Source organism: Gymnoscopelus braueri, assembly GCF_963280865.1.
Source record: "Gymnoscopelus braueri genome assembly, chromosome: 9".
NCBI classification, from domain to species: Eukaryota; Metazoa; Chordata; class Actinopteri; order Myctophiformes; family Myctophidae; genus Gymnoscopelus; species Gymnoscopelus braueri.
In genome coordinates, this window is record NC_137610.1 from 10,691,137 (window position 1) to 10,711,163 (window position 20,027).

Consider the following 20,027-nt stretch of genomic DNA (forward strand, 5'->3'; position numbering starts at 1 on the left):
GAATACTTTCAGTTTTGTACATCCACATTACTTAGAGACCTGAATTTAAATGTATTTATGCAAGTAATTATACATTGGCTTGTCTCTTTAAAGCTTTTAGCCCTGTACTTTTCCCAGGTTGTTTTTGGGGACCCTCTAGTGTCAGGTGTAGGGATAGCTTAGGGATAGAGAGACAGTTCAATGCTGTAGCATTTAGTTGATTGAAGGTGGATAACAGTTCTTTATGGTCATTGCAAATGCTAAGGACTGTTGTCCAAATTGCTATTGTAGGGGTTTGGGGGTGTTGTGCTGAACATGAGCTGGTGTTGGGGGGTGGGGGTTGTTGGAGGCAGAGTTGGGGAAGAAGCTGTGCATTAGTCTGGAGGTGTTGGCATGTGTGCTCCTGTAGTGCTTACCGGATGGAAGGTGAAGGCTACGGTCTTTGGTGATGCTGGTAGCACACAGTGTCTGTGTTTTTAACCACTTAAACCCTATTTTATACAATGGTATGGGAAAACTAAATAGCCGAAATAGGCTATTTTCACTCATTTTGAAAAGTTTTGAATATTTTCGCCTATGCCAAAAATCGGGATGCCATGTTCAAAGTTATTAATTGGTAGCAATTCACAAGACAACTAACAGACACAACCCAGTCTACACTTTGCCACAGTCCTGGCTTGAGTCACAAACACTCCAGGGCATCATGTCACCAAAGTGGAAGAGTTGATAACACCACACCACCACATGAGAATCATCCAGTTTGACTTCAATTGAAGTGTGTCTATTTCAACTTAGTACAGTTGAAGGTGCCAATGGGATTGTATCATGCAATATCAACCACATTACATTACAAACCTGTTAGTAATGAATAACAGAGAGCTGCCAATTAACCAGGTCAGGTATGAGGAAAAAGTTCATCTGAAACAAAGCTTACAGCAAAGTGACAGACACACACACACACACACACACACACACACACACACACACACACACACACACACACACACACACACACACACACACACACACACACACACACACACACACACACACACACACACACACACACACACACACAGAAATAAGTCTAATTTAAGCATGTGTTTTCCAGGTGAACCTGAAGTCGGGCACTAACATCCTCTACTGGAGGACAGGGGCGGTGTTGACAAAAGTAGTGAAGCCAGTTCTTCTGAAGAACGTTCAGATAGAAGGTCAGTGAGCACTTTCCGCTCTGTTTGCCACCTCTTCACTTTCTCCCGCTTGTCTGTGGCAAAGAATGAATTCACTCACGTACAGTACCTAACCTCACTCACATATTGTAACTCACTTCCACTTGCTCATTTACATCACTGTCTCATGTAGAGCTGTCATGATTATGACATTTTACTTGACAATTTATTGACAATTAATTGTCAAATAATTGCGATTAACGATTTAATTACGTTTCTGTCGTTGAGCACTGGAACATTATGAATAAAAATTACAGGCTTCGAAAAAAAAAAAAAAAGGTGCTCAGGGCAGATATGACAAATGACAGACATGTAATTACTTTATACAAAAATAAAACATTAATAGTGGAAATAGCCGATCTCGAAGCTCAGATGCGATGCGTTTTCAGCTTGTAGATCTGCTATTTCCACTATTTTTTTAAATGCTTGAAAATGACCATTTATAACATGGAAATGATTATTTCCTACTATTATGACGATTAGGCACTAAATGATTGTGATTATCTAAAAAGAACAATAATAATGATGTTATAATTGTGACAGGCCTAGTCTCATGCCGTCTTTCCCGTGTAATCCTAAAATCTGCAGACATGCAGATTGTCAAAGGAAGAAAACACTCCTTTCCTTTTCTTCACGCTCTCATATTGTGTTGTGTTTCCCAGGAGTGGCCTACACGTCAGAGTGTTTCCAGTGTAAGCCTGGGACGTTTAGCCGCGTCCCGGGCTCCTCCTCCTGTGATCTCTGCCCCAGAGACACCTACTCTGGCCACGGAGCCAGCTCCTGCACACCCTGTAACACCACCACGCACTACGCACGTAGGTACACACACACACACACGGTGGTAGAAAAAGTACTCACATTTGTTACTTAAAGGTAGGTTAAGTGATATTTTTTGGTTAAAACAAAAAGTATTTTGTTAAAAGGTTAAAGCACTATATTGTGATAGTAACCATTGCTATAGAGTGTTTGTTCAGTAACAAGGGCCTCCCTGTCTCTCCAGCTCTTTAATAAACAGAAAATATTTTTTTTGGTAGGTGACAATATTTCAGCCAATCAGAAGAGAGTACCCATTTATCAGCTTAATTTTTATAGTGTTCCAGTTCCCATTTTGTCAGCTAATTTCTTGGTGTCATCACTTCCTATTTCACTTGTTTAATCTGTATCCTGACTGAGTTTTCTATCCTTATTGGATAAAATTGGAAATGAAATCGAAACGAAAATGCATTTTCTGTTTTATAAAGAGCTGGAGAGACAAGGAGACTCCTGTTACTGATCAGACACTCTATACAATGAGTACTATCATAATATAGAGCTATTTAACACTTATTTTAACCAAAGAAAATCACTTACCTACCTTTAAGTAAAAGTATCAATACTGCATTGTAAAAATACTCTGTTACAAGTAAAAGTCTGGAAATTAAACATTTACTTGTGTGTGTGTACAAAAGTATTGGTATCAAAATGTACTTAAAGTACCAAAAGTAGAAAGTAGTCATTATGCAGAATGTCCCATTTCACAAGTTTTCAAATGTATAAAATGTATAAAAATCTTTTGAGGATAGCAGATCTACAAGATCACAATGCATTGTGCGCTTGTAGATCGGCTATTTTCAAATGGCCGAAATGTATTTAGGGTTGAAGTGGGTGATGCATGTTTTGTAATAATAATCAAAATCTACAAAGTAACTAGTAACTAGTTTTCAAAAACATTTGGTAGAGTAAAAGTAAAATATTTGTCTCTGAGATGTAGTGGAGTAGAAGTAAAACTACAGAAAATTAATTAAACAGGTGCTCATGATAACATTTCCAAATCTGTTTTGCTCTTTGTTGCAACTAGAACCGCATTGCAGTATTTTACATTGGAATTATCAGTTTTATTCACACACACACACGCACACACACACACACACACACACACACACACACACACACACACACACACACACACACACACACACACACACACACACACACACACACACACACACACACACACACACACACACACAGAGAGAGGGGAGGCTGTCCTAGTTTCACCAGGGGTAGATAAACTTGAGTGTTTGTGATCATTACTTCCTGTCCCTGAGGACAGGCTTCCTTTCCAGTTGGAAGTGGAACTTAAGGCCTGAGAGAGTTGGATTTGACTAATGAACTACTGTCTGCAAAATATGCTCATGTTTTATTAAAGTTCCCATAATTATTCACTTTTAATACATGTGTTTTTCCCAATGTGGTGTGCTTTGGAATAAGTTAAATAAATGTGCTTCTTGACCCCCCCCCCATATATTTAATTCTAACATAAAAAGCACACACACACTCATACAAACTTTATGACACAAAAATGCAAACTTCTTAATCAAAATAATTTCAGACACCTTCCTAAATAAATAGCTACAAACCTGGCTGACTCGAGGGATAAAAGCAGTAGGCGTGCCTAGTCTTGCGTTGCCAGACATTTAGAGATCTCTGACTACCGATACGTTTGGAGGCTATCCAACACCAGCTGCTTTGGAAACCAATCATATCACCACCTCGATATGAATTGGTTTTGCAAGGCAATTTATTTTTTAAACTCTCAAAATCCTTTTCCTCCCACTCTTAGCAATGAAAGCTGGGAGAATGTATTCAGTATCTAGCTAAGTGAAGCGTTTAAATACTAACTTGTGAGTCTAGGCATGCTAGTCAATTATATTAAAAAAAATGTATGCCTTTTTTGTGTTTAAACACAAATGCAAAGTGCTTTATTTTTTATATTATTTATTATGACAATGTTACTGCTGCTGCCTTTTATAAAAGTTCGTTTTCCTGTCCTTCCTCCCCCAGCCGAGGGATCAGGTGTTTGTAAGGACAGACCTCCATGTTCCAGGAAGGACTATTTCCAGATCCACACAGCCTGTGACAGTGACGGCAAGGTGAAATGGGGGAAACACTCTCTCTATGGATGTACACAAAAAAATCCTCAGTGTTCCTTTATCCATGTGTAACTTTTGAGAGTGTACACAATGTTAAATGAACACTTAGGATTTTAAGTCTTTCTGGCCTTTAACATCAGTGGAAGTTAAACTCTAAACCAACTCTGGTATCCTGGTCCAGCCGTACCTTACTTCACTCTGAATCCTTTCCCCTCTGTGTTGCTGTGTGAATGCAGACTCAGGTCATCTATAAGTGGATCGAGCCTAAGATCTGCCTGGAGGATGTAGCTGGAGCTGAAATGCTGCCCCCTCTTGGGGATCGTGAGCCTTGCCCCCCCTGTAACCCCGGTTTCTATAACAACGACACGGCCACCTGCTCACCTTGCCCGCCTGGGACCTATTCGGACGGCATAAAACGTACAGTGAACTTCTACTACTTTCTATTAGTTAACTCTTACCCCTGTTCTTTTCAAATCTTGCTTCTCTTTCTGTTTCATCTGTAATGACTCATAAATAGCATAGATATTCTGGGGAGTTTGAGCTTGTAGATCAGCTATATTTGGTGAAGAAAGTTGGTGTAGAGGTAAAAAAGAAAAAAGTGGTCCAAATACAGGTGTAACTTGGGGCAGTTTTGACTAAGAATAGAATGGTTAAAGACATTTCAAACTCTTCACCCTGTTTATCCCTCAGCGTGTCAGAGGTGTCCGGCCGGCACGGAGCCCAATCTGGGTTATGAATATAAATGGTGGAACGTCGTTCCTGCCAACATGAAGACGTCCTGTTTCAACGTGGGCAACTCCAAATGTGACAACATGAATGGTAGGTACTGTCATGCCCCTCAGTGAACTAGCAGGGTAGCTATTCTCTCCGTCTGTCTTTGTCTCTGTCACTAAGATGACAAATAATAATACAATGGTTTAACCCATTAAGACCTGGGACCAATTCTAAGAATCCTTACAGTTTTCTGAAAAAAAGTATGTTTCTATATCAGTGGTTCTCAAACTTTTTCATGTCAAGGACCCCAAAAAGTATTTGGCCGCGGACCCCCATCTCAAAACATTTAGTTCCAGGGACCCCCAGAAGCAAATATTTGAGTTAAAATGTTCGCTTTAAAAATCTATATATCAAAAATCTAAGATTTGCACACGAGATTTTCAAAAAATATCAGAGCTACAAGCTCATAGCGCGGCACAAAGTGATGTGCTATGAGCTTGTAGATCTGCTGTTTTTGAATAGCCAAACTAAAAAATAATGGTTAAAGTGGTTACACAGATGATTTCCCGGTTTTAATAGGTTGACAGCCAAGAGGAATGATCCATATTCCAAGAACAGAATAGAACCTATGTGGGCTTGGTTGTGTAGCATGATGGCTAGCAGCAGCACAAAGGACTGACCGAGTCGCTCTGTCTTGTGCCGGGGGACGAGGAAGCCTGCAGCATACTCCAACCGAATACAAACCTTCTTTGGCGAGGCTTATAGGTCAATAAGAACAAAATGACGTCATAAGAAGTTCGGTAGTGCATGCATAACATAAGTGTTGTCTTTTGCTGGTTTTAATCACCCTATTTTATACTTTTTTTTAATTGTGAAAGTCGAATCGCATTGCAATGCTTTGTGAGCTTGAAAATCTGCTACTTTTGAATTGTTTTGATCAATTAAAAGCAAAAATGTATATTCTCGTCACAATAACATATTATTGTCACAATATTGATATCGAGTTATTTGTAAAAAAATATTGTGGTGTTGGATTTTGTCCATATCGCCCAGCCCTAATGTCTATCCAGACCAGACACCGTTGTACGACAGAGTATAAATTAAGTTTAAGAGTATTGTAAAGTGTGTTTTGTTGGCTCCCTCAGGTTGGGAGGTGGCTGGAGACCATATTCAGAGTGGAGCGGGAGGCTCAGATAACGACTATCTCATCCTCAACATCCACATCCCTGGCTTCAAGTGAGCACCATCCTCTTCCATCTAGCTATTGACTTATGGACAGTACATGGTTCAAGGTTTTTGATGTCACAATAAAGGAGCGTGATGAATAAATGATGTGAAAATGTATCATTGAATATTTTACATCAAAATATTCATATTATTCGATGCTCCATTCATACAGGTTGATGCTTTTATTTGCAGTTGAAAAACCGACCTTGTAAAAAAAAAGAAAAATAATTACATTACAAACAATTTACTCATGACACAGACAACATTTCAGAAAAATATATCTTTGACCGAATTAATTGTACAATTTTTTTTAAGAAAACGCTCCGGTGTATGAGGACCTTAAGGTTGATTGTTGCCGTTGACAGTGTGGACAAAAATAATTGCATATGTTACAAAATAGAAATAAAAGTACAAAATAAGATGGCATCTGCACAACCAAAGATATGTACAGTATATAGACTGTAATCCAGTCTAAATACACTACAGTATACATACATGGCTACATATCAAATATATAAAGTTTACACTATAATGTACTGTAGCGCGAGTAGGAAGAGTAAAAAATATTAATGATATGGTGTAGCCCATTGACTGCTTTCAATATTCATTTCAGAAATAAATAACGTCTTCCTCTAATATTAATCTCTGAAATCTTCCTCTAGTATTCACCTGTAAACTCTTAAACCCTATTTAATACTTTGTTGTACGTGTTCAATGCGACACATTGGAGATGTGCTATTTCAGTCATTTTGAAATGCCCAGAATAGGGACGCCAGATCTAAAGTGGCTAAACTATCTGTTGCTCTTTGTGTTCTTCTCTTTTTCTTCTGACTGCCTGTGCTTTTTTCACGTCCAGGATCCCGACATCGATGTCCAGCAGTTCGGGGATGGAGTTCGGTCGCATCACCTTTGAATTTGAGACGATATGCATGGCCGACTGCGAACTCTACTTCATGATGGTGAGAGCATGTTTATTTTATTTTAATTTTATTGTAATGATCAATCAATCTATCGGCTCCGATCAATTGAACTAATGTAGTATTCTTCAAGTTCCTACAGTAACTATTTTTTTTTTACTTAATTATTATTTTTAGATTTTCCTTAAAATCACCCCCAGTGGGCCCCGGTCCACAGGTTGAGAACCACTGCTATAGGATTCAAATTGTTTATCAAACCTGCCTAAAGGACATAATCATCCTGTTTTTAGGATGTAAATCGGAAGAGCACAACAGTGGTGGAATCATGGGAGGGATTGAAGTTGAGGCAGTTCTACACACACGTCATGACGAAGAACGCCTCTGTGTCATACACATGGGCCTTCCAGAGGACCAACCAGCCCTCTGATGTGAGCACATGCACACACACACACACACGCACACACACACAAGCACACACGCACACACGCACACGCACACACGCACACAAGCACAAGCACAAGCACAAGCACAAGCACCCACACGAGCGCATGCGCACACACACACACACACACAAACACACACAGCACCAGGGCTGCACAATGAATCACAAAAATAATCAACTTGCTGTATTGACTTATGCAATTTCCACATTGCATGAAGCTACTGCAAAGCAAGTTCCATCTTCATTCTATTTATAATTAACACTTTTCTCAGCATCAGCCGATCAATATTTGTCCAACGTTGCTGTATGTTTTAATTTTGCTAATATCATACAACACACACACACACACACACACACACACACACACACACACACATACACACATACACACATACACACACACACACACACACACACACACACACACACACACTCACACACGTATATAACTGAGTCCTTATTTGTACCGCTCTCTGTCTTGGTCACAGACACGTCGGTATGTGAACGACGTGGTGCGCATCTACTCCATCTCGGTGAGCAACGCCGTGGACGGCGTGTCCTCGGAGTGCAGAGCCTGCGCCCTCAGCACCCAGCCCTCCAGCTCGCTGTGTGTGCCCTGCCCTCCCGGACACTACATAGACACACACACCAGCCAGTGCACGGAGTGCCCCCCCAACACGTACCTCGTCTCTCAAAGCACCCCGGGCTCTGAGGCGTGCAGGCCATGCGGACCCGCCAGCAAAAGTAACAAGGTGCCTTTTGCATTCATAATAATTATTATAATTATTGTTATTATTATTATTATTTGGTCCCTACTCCTTTGGGGTATTTTTTTGTCACTGTATATTTGCACATACATGCGTGAAATTTGTCCATCGCATTTACCCATCCCACAGCTACTAGGAGCAGTGAGCGAGCGCTATTATTACAGTGCTCGGGGGGACAATTAGCGGTTAACCCGTTCAATCCGGGAACGCATCTCTGTCATTTTAGATTTCTTTGGCTATTCAAAAATAGCAGATCTACAAGCTCATAGTGCGGCACCGAGTGCCGCGCTATGAGCTTGTAGATCTGCTATTTCTTTTAAGCGAACATTTGTAAAATATTTTGTTCCAGGGACCCCCAGAAGCAAAGATTTGAGTTACAAATGTTTGCTTTAAAAATATATATATTCAGAAGATTTGGACACGTTTTCTAGATTTTTCAAAAAAATTGCAGATCTACAAGCTCATAGCGCTATGAGCTTGTATATCTGCTATTTTTGAATACCCAAGGAAATCTAAAATGACAGAGATGCGTTCCCGGATTGAATGGGTTAAGTGTCTTGCTCAGGGACACTAAGACCGGGGTCATCCAAACCGGGGACCTTCTGTTCCCCACGCGGCCTCTTTTCCCACTCAGCTACACCCACCCCTGACTGTGAATTGAGCTTAAAGGCTAAATAGATAATACACCCACAGGGCTCTTAGAATGGGAAATAAAACCATATGATTGTGAGGTAATCATTTGTTTAAAAAAAAAAACCATTTGTTTTTAAACAGCTGAAAACCCAGTGTAAAAAGGACGAGACGAAATCAAAGACAGACAGGCTGGTTCTCAGATTAAAAAGTTGACATTGTATTAAGAGAAAGTACACGAGGCACCGTACAGCAAAAATATCTCTCTGCCTAAACAGTCAATGATCACAACAGTTATACACAAATTAAGTTGTTATCAGCTCTGACGATGACAGCTGGCCATGAGGAGCCTCGCTCGTAGGTTGAGAGAGAAGATGGCAAGCTGATGGTGTGACAGTTTATCTTGGACAAACGGCGTCCAAATGTCTCAAACAACACGTTGACCTCGGCTCTGGCTGGCGTCGCTGGAGGTGTTGTTGCTTTGTCATAGATGGTCACGTTAACTCCAATGAGCTGTTATTGTATTCCTCCAGAGATAATCAGTGACCTCGGAGGGCCTGTGCTCTGTACCACTCAAAACACATGCCGTCTCTAGAGGAAAGGAGAGAACTGATACTAGGATTAGTTCCGTCCAACCTCGAACTTAATAAAATCATAAGATTGGTAGGCAAACTTGAGTTATGCCAAGATGGCACACTAAAATAGGATATGATGGCAGAGTTAGACATTTTATATGAACGTGACATTGGGCCAGTTATGATACTAGACAAATGATTATTATAAAAAATATCCATTAGCAGCCATTATCCAGGCGGTCATCATGTTACAATGTTGCAGACTAGATGATTGCAGATTATTTTTCTGCCTTATACAGGTGATGGGGAACAACAAACCTTATATAACAGAGGTATTTGAAAAGTGCTACATCTAGTGGCTGAATGTTGCGTTGTGCCCCTTAAGTTATTTATTTTTTTGGGACTTTTTATTTAGTTTTTGCTATTGCAAATTTGTAGTTTTTCATTCAAAGACATTGTTTTGGTGCACACCTAAACAAGAAGTAATTCATGCTGAGAGACCTTTATTTAAATAGGTAATGTCATTGAGACCGTCTCATTCTCAATAGCGACATGGTCAGACAGCAGCAACAATCCACACAAAGTTACAGACAAAGACAGGACATTCAATAAGATACTACTTGTAATAATGTTGTTACATGTAGTATTACTCCTACACTGTAATGGCATATTAGCTTAATTTGTAACTTTTAAATGTGTCACTGCTATGTTTTATATTTGACAGCTGTGTGTTTTGGTATTTGTATATGTTTTTCTTTAGGGGCACAGTTTATGCTACAGTGACTGTCACTTCAGCCACACTGAGGCCAACGTGACTCTGAATTTTGACCTGAGCTCCCTGGGTTCTGTTGGGTCACTGATGAACGGCCCCAGCTTCACCTCCAAGGGCACCAAATACTTCCACCACTTTAACATCAGCCTGTGTGGAGGAGAGGTAGAGAGAGAGACACACACACACACACACACACACACACACACACACACACACACACACACACACACACACACACACACACACACACACACACACACACACACACACACACACACACACACACACACACACACACACACACACACGCGCAAACAACCTCTTAGGCCCTATATACTTCTTTGTGAAAATAGATGATCTATGATTGACTACATTTGGATTTTTTTGGATTTTTAAAAAAAAACGTTAACCTATAATGACATGCCCAAAATAGGGACAGCAGGTTTAAAGTGGTTAACCCATTAAGACCTGAGGTTCCGATTCTACAAAATGTCTTTGAAAAAACCTATGTTGCTATGTCAGTGGTTCTCAAACCTTTTCATGTCAAAGACCCCAAAATGTATATGTATTGGGCTGCGGACCCCCATCTCAAAATATGTTGTTCCAGGGACCCCCAGAAGCAAAGTTTTGAGTTAAAAATTTTCGCATTAAAAAATATATATAATGTAAAAATAATGCTTTTTAGCTCAAATCTAAAAATGACACAGATGCGTTCCAGGTCTTAAAGGGTTTAGCCCTTATTTGTCCGTGTCTACACTTCACCTTTCTGTGTTTTATGTGTCAGGGCCGCATGGCGGTGTGTACAGACAACGTTACAGACCTGTCCGTCACCGATGGACAGAGAGAGAAAGGAGAAGGAGCCAACACGGTGAAGACATTCATCTGTCAATCGACGATAATCCCAGCTAATGGGCGGGGCTTCCACACGGCACTCTCCTCACAGTCCATCAGCCTAGCGGACAGATTTCTTGGTTAGTATGCATGCGAACATCACATACATAACATAGGTTGAGCATTGGGGTCGACGGCTGATCTTTTAACCCATTAAAGGTTTCATGACATTCAGTTTTACAACACGTTAAAAGTCTTTGTCATGGTCCTTAAAACGTGTATAAAAAGTTTTAACTGAAAATTCCACTCCAGTTAGCCATTGCAGGTGTTTTTCTCTCACATTTCTAAAGCCTTTTCAACTGCAATGAAAAAATAAATCTTTGCCTGCGGGTGTCGCTGTTGAGGCTCCGCCCCCCCCCCCAAAGGAAAGGATAGGGGAGGGGAGGGGCGAGGAGGAGAGTGGGCGAGATTAATGGCCTGTGACTTCACTCTCCAAGGGGCAATCACAGATTACTTTTCAGCCTAATTATTCAGAAAACCCCAGACCACAGAAAATCCACTGAATGTTCAAAGTTCATTTTTTTGGGGTGTAATTGAGGTCATAAACCTCCCCAAAAACTTAAAAAAAAAAAAAAAGTGAAAATGAATGTCATAGAACCTTTAAGACCTGAGGCCGATTATACAAATGCCTTCTAAATCGGTAGTTCTCACACTTAAAAAATAGCAGATGTACAAGCTCGCGGCACGAAGTGACGCACTGTGAGCTTGTACATCTGCTATTTTTAGTATATCTGCTATGGTTGGAGCACTTACTCTTCCAAATTGACATTCTAATGTCGGTTAGGACACCTACTGCTTGACAATGTCTATAGTTATTTGAAATAGACGGCACTAGCTACGCCTCCATCTTTATTGGAGTTCAGACATTGTTGCAATTTCCTCTCTGTTAATAAAATATGGTTTAGCTTTAACCTGTTGGTCTAGTCAAAACCGACCTATTCAAGTTTCAGAATTCTAATCTGTTTACTGGCCAAGTATGTTCGCATGCAAGGGATTTGAGTTGGCGCTTTCCTCTCAGACGCATAGAAGAAAGATAACAAGTTGAGTATACGATTTTGAGTTACTATAATAAATGTCTTTAACAGGGGCAACAGTTGAGAGTACGCTGGACACAATCAGGGCCAGACCAGACTTTTTCCCGGAGACCATCAAGAAAGTCCCTGATATCAACTTCTACTACCGGTACCGCTGACATCTTGCATGTTCACCTTTAATAACATTATACTGTATGTTGACATGAAAATACCCAGAAAATATTTTAGCCTATTGCCTCACATTTGCTGTTTATCTGCTGTTTAGTTCCTTGGAGGCGACCTCATCGTGCGAGTCAGGGCGAAGCACAGTGGTAACACTTCGTTGCAATCCAGAGAAGAGCATGAAAGGAGAGATCACAGTGCCAAGGTATTTAATTTTATATGACTGTTTGTGTGCTATCTTTATGCATATTAATAGCTAGGTTTGCATCTATCATTGTTTTTGCAAAATATGCTGTAACAAATAAGAAATTCAGTTGTCAGATTTCATCAGATTTCCTCAACATTCCAGCAAGTTTCTATGTTTTCACACTGATAAAGCGAATTCCTCCACTGCCATATCACCTGATGGTAATACTCATTCACTGACATGTTTATGTGACACTAACGTTCAGGCAGTCTATTTGAATTAGCCCAGTTGATGGTAATGTATCCAATTTGCATGGTAATTTCTTACAGCATTTGAAAGGTAAGATTAACTTGACAGTTACAAGGGAATATAATTGAGTTGTAGGTCAACCCTCTGGATTGGATTGATTTCACAACGTTAAGCCTTTATTTTTCCTGCTGTTGTGTTGTGACAATCTGTGTTTGGCCATTGTAGTCAGTGCCCTGCGGGAACATGCGACGGCTGCACCTTCCACTTCCTGTGGGAGAGCTCAGGGGCGTGTCCTACTTGCTCCGAGATGGACTATCACAAGATAGAGGGAGCCTGCAACGGAAGACTCCAGGTGTGTGTGTGTGTGTGTGTGTGTGTGTGTGTGTGTGTGTGTGTGTGTGTGTGTGTGTGTGTGTGTGTGTGTGTGTGTGTGTGTGTGTGTGTGTGTGTGTGTGTGTGTGTGTGCGCTTGTGTGTGTGTGTGTCCAGATAAACATATCAGTACTCATTATGTGTGTGTTTGTCTGTCCGTAGGAAATGCTGTATGTGTGGAATGAACCAAAGCACTGCATGGGAGGGGTGCCCTTGCCCGAGAAGAAGGTGTTGCCGTGCGAGAGCATGGAATTCTGGATACGACTGGGGGCAGGGCTAGCGGCCTTCACGGCAGTACTGCTCGTCTCCCTCACCTGCTACTTCTGGAAGAAGAACAAGAGGTATAATAATAATAATAATACTGCATTTTTATTTATAACACACTTACTGCCACACACTACTGAGGGTCTCCCTCCTTACTCCCTTCTGCTTGCTTACCTCTTCGATTCCTTACAGCCTTCCTTCCTTTCCTTTCCAATTCCCCTTCACGGCAGTTAAACTTTTTTATCAATACTCATTTCAGTCATCTCGATGCATAAGCATTTGGCCCAATCACACGCCGTGTTTTCTCCCTCCATTGTATTGATTATTTCGGTTTATTGTTCCTCCAGGTTGCAGTATAAGTACTCAAGGCTGGTGATGACCGCCAACAAGGAGTGCGAGATGCCAGGAGCCGACAGCTGTGCCGTGATGGAGGGGGAGGAGAACGAGGGAGACATGGAGGACGAGGTGGTGTACAACAAGCCTTCGCTGCTGGGAAAACTCAAAGCCATCGCGTCCAAGGTGAGAGTCGTCACGGCTTCCTTGTAATTTAACGGTAGAATCAGTTGCTCACAGACAGTCATCTTCAAGTACAGTTGAAATGCATTTTTTAAGGGGCGGTGAATAGTTTTTTGGGGGGGTCCAAATCCTCTCTGACTTATGCCCCTTCCTCAAATCAGATTCACTCCTTCCATATTTTCCTTTCTCAACATCCTCTAATCCACCCCCAGGTTGAATGAGAAATTAAATGATAAAACCTCTCTATCGCTTCTCTTAGCTCTTCTTCCTGTTTTGGCCTACGTGGGCACTTTTCTGTTTATCTGATGTCCGAGGATCATACAGGAACAATGGCTGCCCTTGAGTTCATTTAAACTACTACTATTCAATCGACTTTGAATCACTTCGTATACGAACTGTGTTCCAAAGAAAACGTTCTTCTTTTAAGTGACGGGAAAAGTCAATGGTATTTTTGACTGGGATCATTATTTATGACCCGGGGTGCGTGGCTTTGATGTTAGGACTTTGGCACTCTGTTGGTGAACAAATGTTTAGTTCTTGAGCTTATTCCGTGGTTGTACTTGTGAATCGCTCTGGACGAGAGCCTCATCGAAATGGCTACAATGTAAAATAATTATTGTTGTTTTTCTTTCTTAGGGAAATGGACAGAATTACGAAAACGTTCAGCTGAACTCCTCTCATCATAAAGCATTGGTGTGGAGTTAAGAGAGTGAACAGGAAGTGAGTCAGAGGGCTGGTAAAGACGGAGCCCTAAAGAGACTTGTCACTGTAAAAAGCCCCCCCCCCCAGAATAAAATGCCTCCTTTATGAGCTTTGGAACCTGTAATACACACGTGTGTGTGTGTGTGTGTGTGTGTGTGTGTGTGTGTGTGTGTGTGTGTGTGTGTGTGTGTGTGTGTGTGTGTGTGTGTGTGTGTGTGTGTGTGTGTGTGTGTGTGTGTGTGTGTGTGTGTGTGTGTGTGTGTGTGTGTGTGTGTGTGTGTGTGTGTGTGTGTGTGGGGTTTAGAAACACATGTACACCATGCACCTGTAACCGGGTTCTGAGAAGTTGCCCCCACCAGGTGGCCTTAAAAGCTTGGTACAAGAGAGCAGTCCATCTCAAAGTGCTGGTGGTGTGAAGCTGTAATGTGTACCATGTGGGCGGATGGTGTGACATGCTCACTTTGAACTGATGTCAGAGAGTGCGTTGGAAATGCTCAGGAAAAGAAGAGAACCAGTTTCGTGTGTTTCCGTTCGTTCATTTGTCTGTTGCTTTTATTTTTTAATTTATTTCAGTCACTGTAATGTCCAATAATATTTCCAGATGGATAACCGTTGCGTTTTTGCCATAGCCATTGTCAAAATTCTATGTTGAAACATGTGGCCATCTGTAGTATCTCTAATGTCCCTTCCTAGATGAATACGGATACGCAAACATCACCTGGTCATGCACAACAGCCAGTATATCTTCACTTGTTCATTTACCGGCGTCGGTACTGGCAGTCGCGTTGACAGGAGTGCTTGCAGCCCAGTCGTGAATGAAGATGTCATGCTGATTGTCTTGTTGACTTTCTCTGTCCGTGAACAACAGATAGAATAAATTGTATTTGTCTACAGGGAGACTGTCTTATTGACTCATTTTTGACGACCTGTGGGGTTCCTTTCTTCCTCTTTTTAGAAAGACCTTGACACTAGACTACCGTATGTTCTCAAACATCTAACGTGTCAGAAGAGGAGCCCTGAAATGTTGATCAACCCCCTTACACTGATCTTAAGTATGCATCACACTTTCTCTCCGTCTTCCTTGTGTTTGATACACATGCAGTATACTCAGTGGAGTGCAAATGCGCGAGCAACATTTCATCAATACTGTACAGTTTATTTCTTCCTTTCTCTCACTCTCGTGGTCTATCTCTACCTGGCTGACACAAAGAGCTAAAGTTTGTGTCATCCAATTACATAGTCAAGTACAAAGTCATAAAAGTGCGAAAGTGAAAGAGCATTGCTATCATCGTGGAAGTAAAGCATGAGCTGATAATGGACTGAAAGCAGAGGAGGACAATTTATCTGGGGGGGGGGTCATCATATGGCAGAAAGGTGTAATTGTTTTTCCAACTTATATTTCACTCAGAACTTGTCCATTTAATCCATGTGATGTTCACTGCAGGGGTAGGGAGGGAAGAGCCCGAATATTGGAAGCAGATGTATTATTAAGGTGTTGTCCTTAATTGACCCATTAGCATCTAACAATGAATGCCTAAGGAGTTGTACCGTGGGAACAGCTGGGCATAGTACCAGGTGACACCAATTTGGGTGGCACACCACCACTACGATCGTCTCTAGTCCCCCGTCCCTACGACCCCCTAGGAAACGCTTCTAGCATCCTAGATCAGGGGTGGGCAACTTTGATGATGGAGAGGGCCACTATATTTCCACACTCACTCCAGAGGGCCACATTGCATATACTGTCGGGCCATTCTATGTCACACAAAAGTAGCAAAAATAACAGATCTACAAGCTCAAAACGCGTCGCACTGCGACGCGTTTTGAGCTTGTAGATCTGTTATTTTTGAATTGGAATCCTGAAAAGTAACATTTGTATTTGATTTAAAATGCATTTAGTTATACATATATATGTTAACTTTATGAACTTAAATACAAATACATTGGACATAAAAAAGACAATAGAATTGTAATACTAGTCATTAAGCTACTAATATAGACGTAATTAAGTAATTAAAGCGGGTCATGTTTGGAATTGTAACAGCTGAAATCAATAACATATCATTATTCCAATATTAACCTGCGGGCCGCATTAAGTGAAGGTGGGGGCCGCATGTGGCCCCCGGGTTTCCAGTTGCCAGTTGTACTCTTCTCCCTGACCTCCCTCCATCAGTCAGGAGGACTGCAGACTCACTAGGCATGGGACGATATACTATATTATCGGATATCGCGATAAAAAACGTCCATGATAACGGTATCGCAGGGTACTATAATTATCGCAAAAATTATCAGGCTTTTGGGAGCAGCCCGGACAGTTGCTTGATTCAGTATTTAGATATTATATATATATATATTAATTTTATCAGACACGCCCCTCTCTCTAGTCTTAACATTACCTGCCAAGATGTTAAACATAGTTTTTTTTATCCCTTTGCCAGCGTAATTACCTTAATCCGACGATCTTTGAAACGCAGTGGAAGCCAGATTGTGTACAAAAAAAAGTCCCTGTGAGGAGGCGGAGGGATCCGTGTGTCCATTGGAACAATAACATTCCAACGCCGATCGGCCATTTTGGGGCTATGGCCCGTTGAAAACGGGTGGTTTTCAATGCAAAAAAAAAGAAACTGTTAGGAGTGTTTTTCTAAAAATCGCATAGTCAGGGTGGATGGATGTGAAGTTTTTTGGAATGACGTCACATCCACATATTTATTCTCTGAGTGACGATGGATCATCCCAAAGCTGTGTTAGGGTGCCCCTTGTGGAATTTTCAAAAAAACTATAATTTGATAATAGAACGACTTTATGCGTCCATGGCAGGCAACGTGTTAATTTGGTGAATCCATCCATCCACCCACTTATCCATCCATCATCCATCCAGCCATCCCTCTTCATCCACTTATCCAGAGGGTCGCAGAGGTAACAGTTCCAGATGAGAATCCGTCTTCCCACATCATCCACTTAGCTCTGGATATAATCTCCACTGGTCCTTGGTCTACACATGTCACTGTGAACCACATGATGTTTTTATGTTTCCTCTTCGTCTGCATTTTCTCCTGAGGGCCATCATCTTCCTCTTCATCATCTTTCTCTGATATGCTTTGACCCCGTTGCCATTTGTTTGTTTATTATTTATTTATTTATTATTATTATAATTTTTTTTTAAATGGGATCACAGTTTGTTTCTCTTTTTATAGGGCTATGTTATGGTTTCAGTTATTTTTGGTAGTCATGGCCGCCAGTTCCCACCTGATGTCATGTGTGAGTTCAGACTGCTCCACACCGTACTGAATAACTGCTAGCTTGCATAACATCTTCAGATTAGGATTTAAATCTAAGATATGTAGGTCAACCGGTATGTTGTATCCTCCAACGAGGATGATACGATCTCCCACCATGCAACAGCCCATCGAATTCCTACCACATGGGGCTTTCCCTTTGGGCTCAACCTTCTTCCACGAGAGGATCTGTGGATTGAATTTCCACAGATCATTGAATAATTGCTTTGAGTTGCTGCCACCAAATATGTACAGCTCTCCATTGTAGGTAAAGGCTGAATGACCCGCGCGTCCTTCTGAAAGAAGCTGTGGAGAAGGTGTGCTCAGCCAGCAGTTGGTCTCTGTGTCAAACACACTGATGTTGTTGTAGACGTACCCCTGGACCCCCCTGCCCCCAAATACAAACATCTTTGTCCCGATGATGGTTGCAGAGGGATATGATGAAACAGTTGGTGGAGTGCCTCTGGTGTTAATTAAAGACCAGACCATTGTGGTTGTGTCCAACTTGTAGATGTCATTAGTGCGTCCAGTCAGCTGGGTGATTCCTCCATAAATATACATGACCTTCCTCAAGACACAGGCTGAGTGGTGGCACCTCCCTTCTGGAACGGTATCAGAAATATTGGGTTTGGACCATCTGTGGTTGTCAACATCAAATGAACGAAGCACGTTACAGTAAGGATATCCCCCCCAGATGTAGACAATATCTTCTACCAGAACAGCTGTGTGGCCCGCGCGCACGCAGGGAACCTCAAGGTGATGTTCTCCTCCTCCAGTTTTCACTGTGGTCAACTTAATCCAGCGTAAAGACAATGTGTTGAAGATGTGGACATCGATATAATCATTGTGGTTGCAACCGTGATTGTAACCTTCAAAAGAGTACAGCTTGTGTCCGACTGCCACAGCAGCCGGCCAGCAGGAAAGCCTATGTCCTCCTTTCAGATGTATCGTCCAGTGAAACATTTCACACACCAGCACCACTGTGAATCAGTGCAACTAATTTACAGAAGAGGTTAGAAGGCAGGGCAACGTTTTGCTAACAGTTTCTGAATGGTGTTGTGTTGGGAAGTAGAATAAAAACATTTAAAAGGACAATTATGTTGAATGTGATGACGATGGTGTGATGTCATTCCTAGATGACATCATTATTATGGAATAGCTAATGCCGTTACTCAAAGTGAATGGCCACTTTAGCTAAATCTATAATCTGAAATGTGCTAATAATAAGATGTGTTTTGTCAGTACTATGACACCAGTACTATGACATCAGTCATCCATATTTGGGCACATCGAGATAAAGACACACAGACAGATATGCAGAGATGTAGAAAAGCAACAACACCTTGGAAACGGAGTGTTTGTGGACTGGTAAGAGTTTGAGGCTCGATGCTCAGGAAGAGCTTCTACCCAGCAGCTGTTAAGAGTCATAAACAAGGACATGGTCAGTTCATAGGTGGATTCAATGGGGGGGGGGGGGGGGGGGCAGGGGGGGAATTGCCCCCCCTGGCGGCCGGGGACGTTTCTTTATTTTTTTTTCAATATATATTTTTGTAATAAAAAAATTATAATTGTGAGACATAAATCTGAATTCTATATCTGTTGCGCAGTAGTTGGGAGTCGGATCTACTGTACACTTTATGGAGTAAATGTTTTGTACTGAATTAATTAACCAAAGTAACCGAATTAAAGTCACAACCCCCCCCCCCCCAAAAAAAAAGAGTAACAAACCCGTGGAAAACCCGAAAATTTGCGCTTGTACTGAATTAACCAAAGTAACCGAATTAAAGTCACAAACCCCCCCAAAAAAGAGTATCAAACGCGCGGAAAACCCGAAAATTTTGCGCGCGCGCTGGGATTCTCGCATGCGAGCATGGGGATTCTCGCATGCGAGCCTGTGCCCCCCCCAGGGCTAATGTGAAACTCCGCCTATGGGTCAGTTCCTGTCTTTCTAGAATATCTAATCTTCTTCATCTTCACTCCCCCCCCCCTCTAAGATATCTAAGATATACAAAGTGGCATTTTAAGATTTTTAAGCATATTTACATCATCGTGATAATATCGTAAATCGCAATTATTTTGCTCACAATAATCGTGACATGAACATTTCATATCTTCCCATCCCTAAGACTCACTCCCATTTTTCGTGGCAGTCAACACTCAGCTCTTCAGACAATCTCATCTCCTAGCACTTACTTATTACCCTCGGCAGCAG

General features: G+C 41.5%; 1 protein-coding gene across 1 annotated transcript in view; it reads left to right on the forward strand.

Moving 5' to 3' along the window:
* Positions 1-15,431, forward strand: part of LOC308092399 (endosome/lysosome-associated apoptosis and autophagy regulator family member 2-like) — a 25,564-nt gene extending 10,133 nt beyond the window's left edge. The window contains exons 6-22 of the mRNA XM_080438265.1: positions 1,091-1,190; positions 1,871-2,023; positions 4,032-4,120; positions 4,357-4,537; positions 4,811-4,939; positions 5,980-6,070; positions 6,918-7,020; positions 7,269-7,406; positions 7,909-8,172; positions 10,153-10,326; positions 10,949-11,135; positions 12,141-12,237; positions 12,355-12,456; positions 12,913-13,039; positions 13,221-13,399; positions 13,670-13,841; positions 14,475-15,431. Coding sequence (XP_080294391.1) covers positions 1,091-1,190; positions 1,871-2,023; positions 4,032-4,120; positions 4,357-4,537; positions 4,811-4,939; positions 5,980-6,070; positions 6,918-7,020; positions 7,269-7,406; positions 7,909-8,172; positions 10,153-10,326; positions 10,949-11,135; positions 12,141-12,237; positions 12,355-12,456; positions 12,913-13,039; positions 13,221-13,399; positions 13,670-13,841; positions 14,475-14,543 — 2,355 coding nt within the window. The 3' untranslated portion in view covers positions 14,544-15,431. The remainder of the gene's footprint in view (positions 1-1,090; positions 1,191-1,870; positions 2,024-4,031; positions 4,121-4,356; positions 4,538-4,810; positions 4,940-5,979; positions 6,071-6,917; positions 7,021-7,268; positions 7,407-7,908; positions 8,173-10,152; positions 10,327-10,948; positions 11,136-12,140; positions 12,238-12,354; positions 12,457-12,912; positions 13,040-13,220; positions 13,400-13,669; positions 13,842-14,474) is intronic.
* Positions 15,432-20,027: the final 4,596 nt, after the last annotated feature.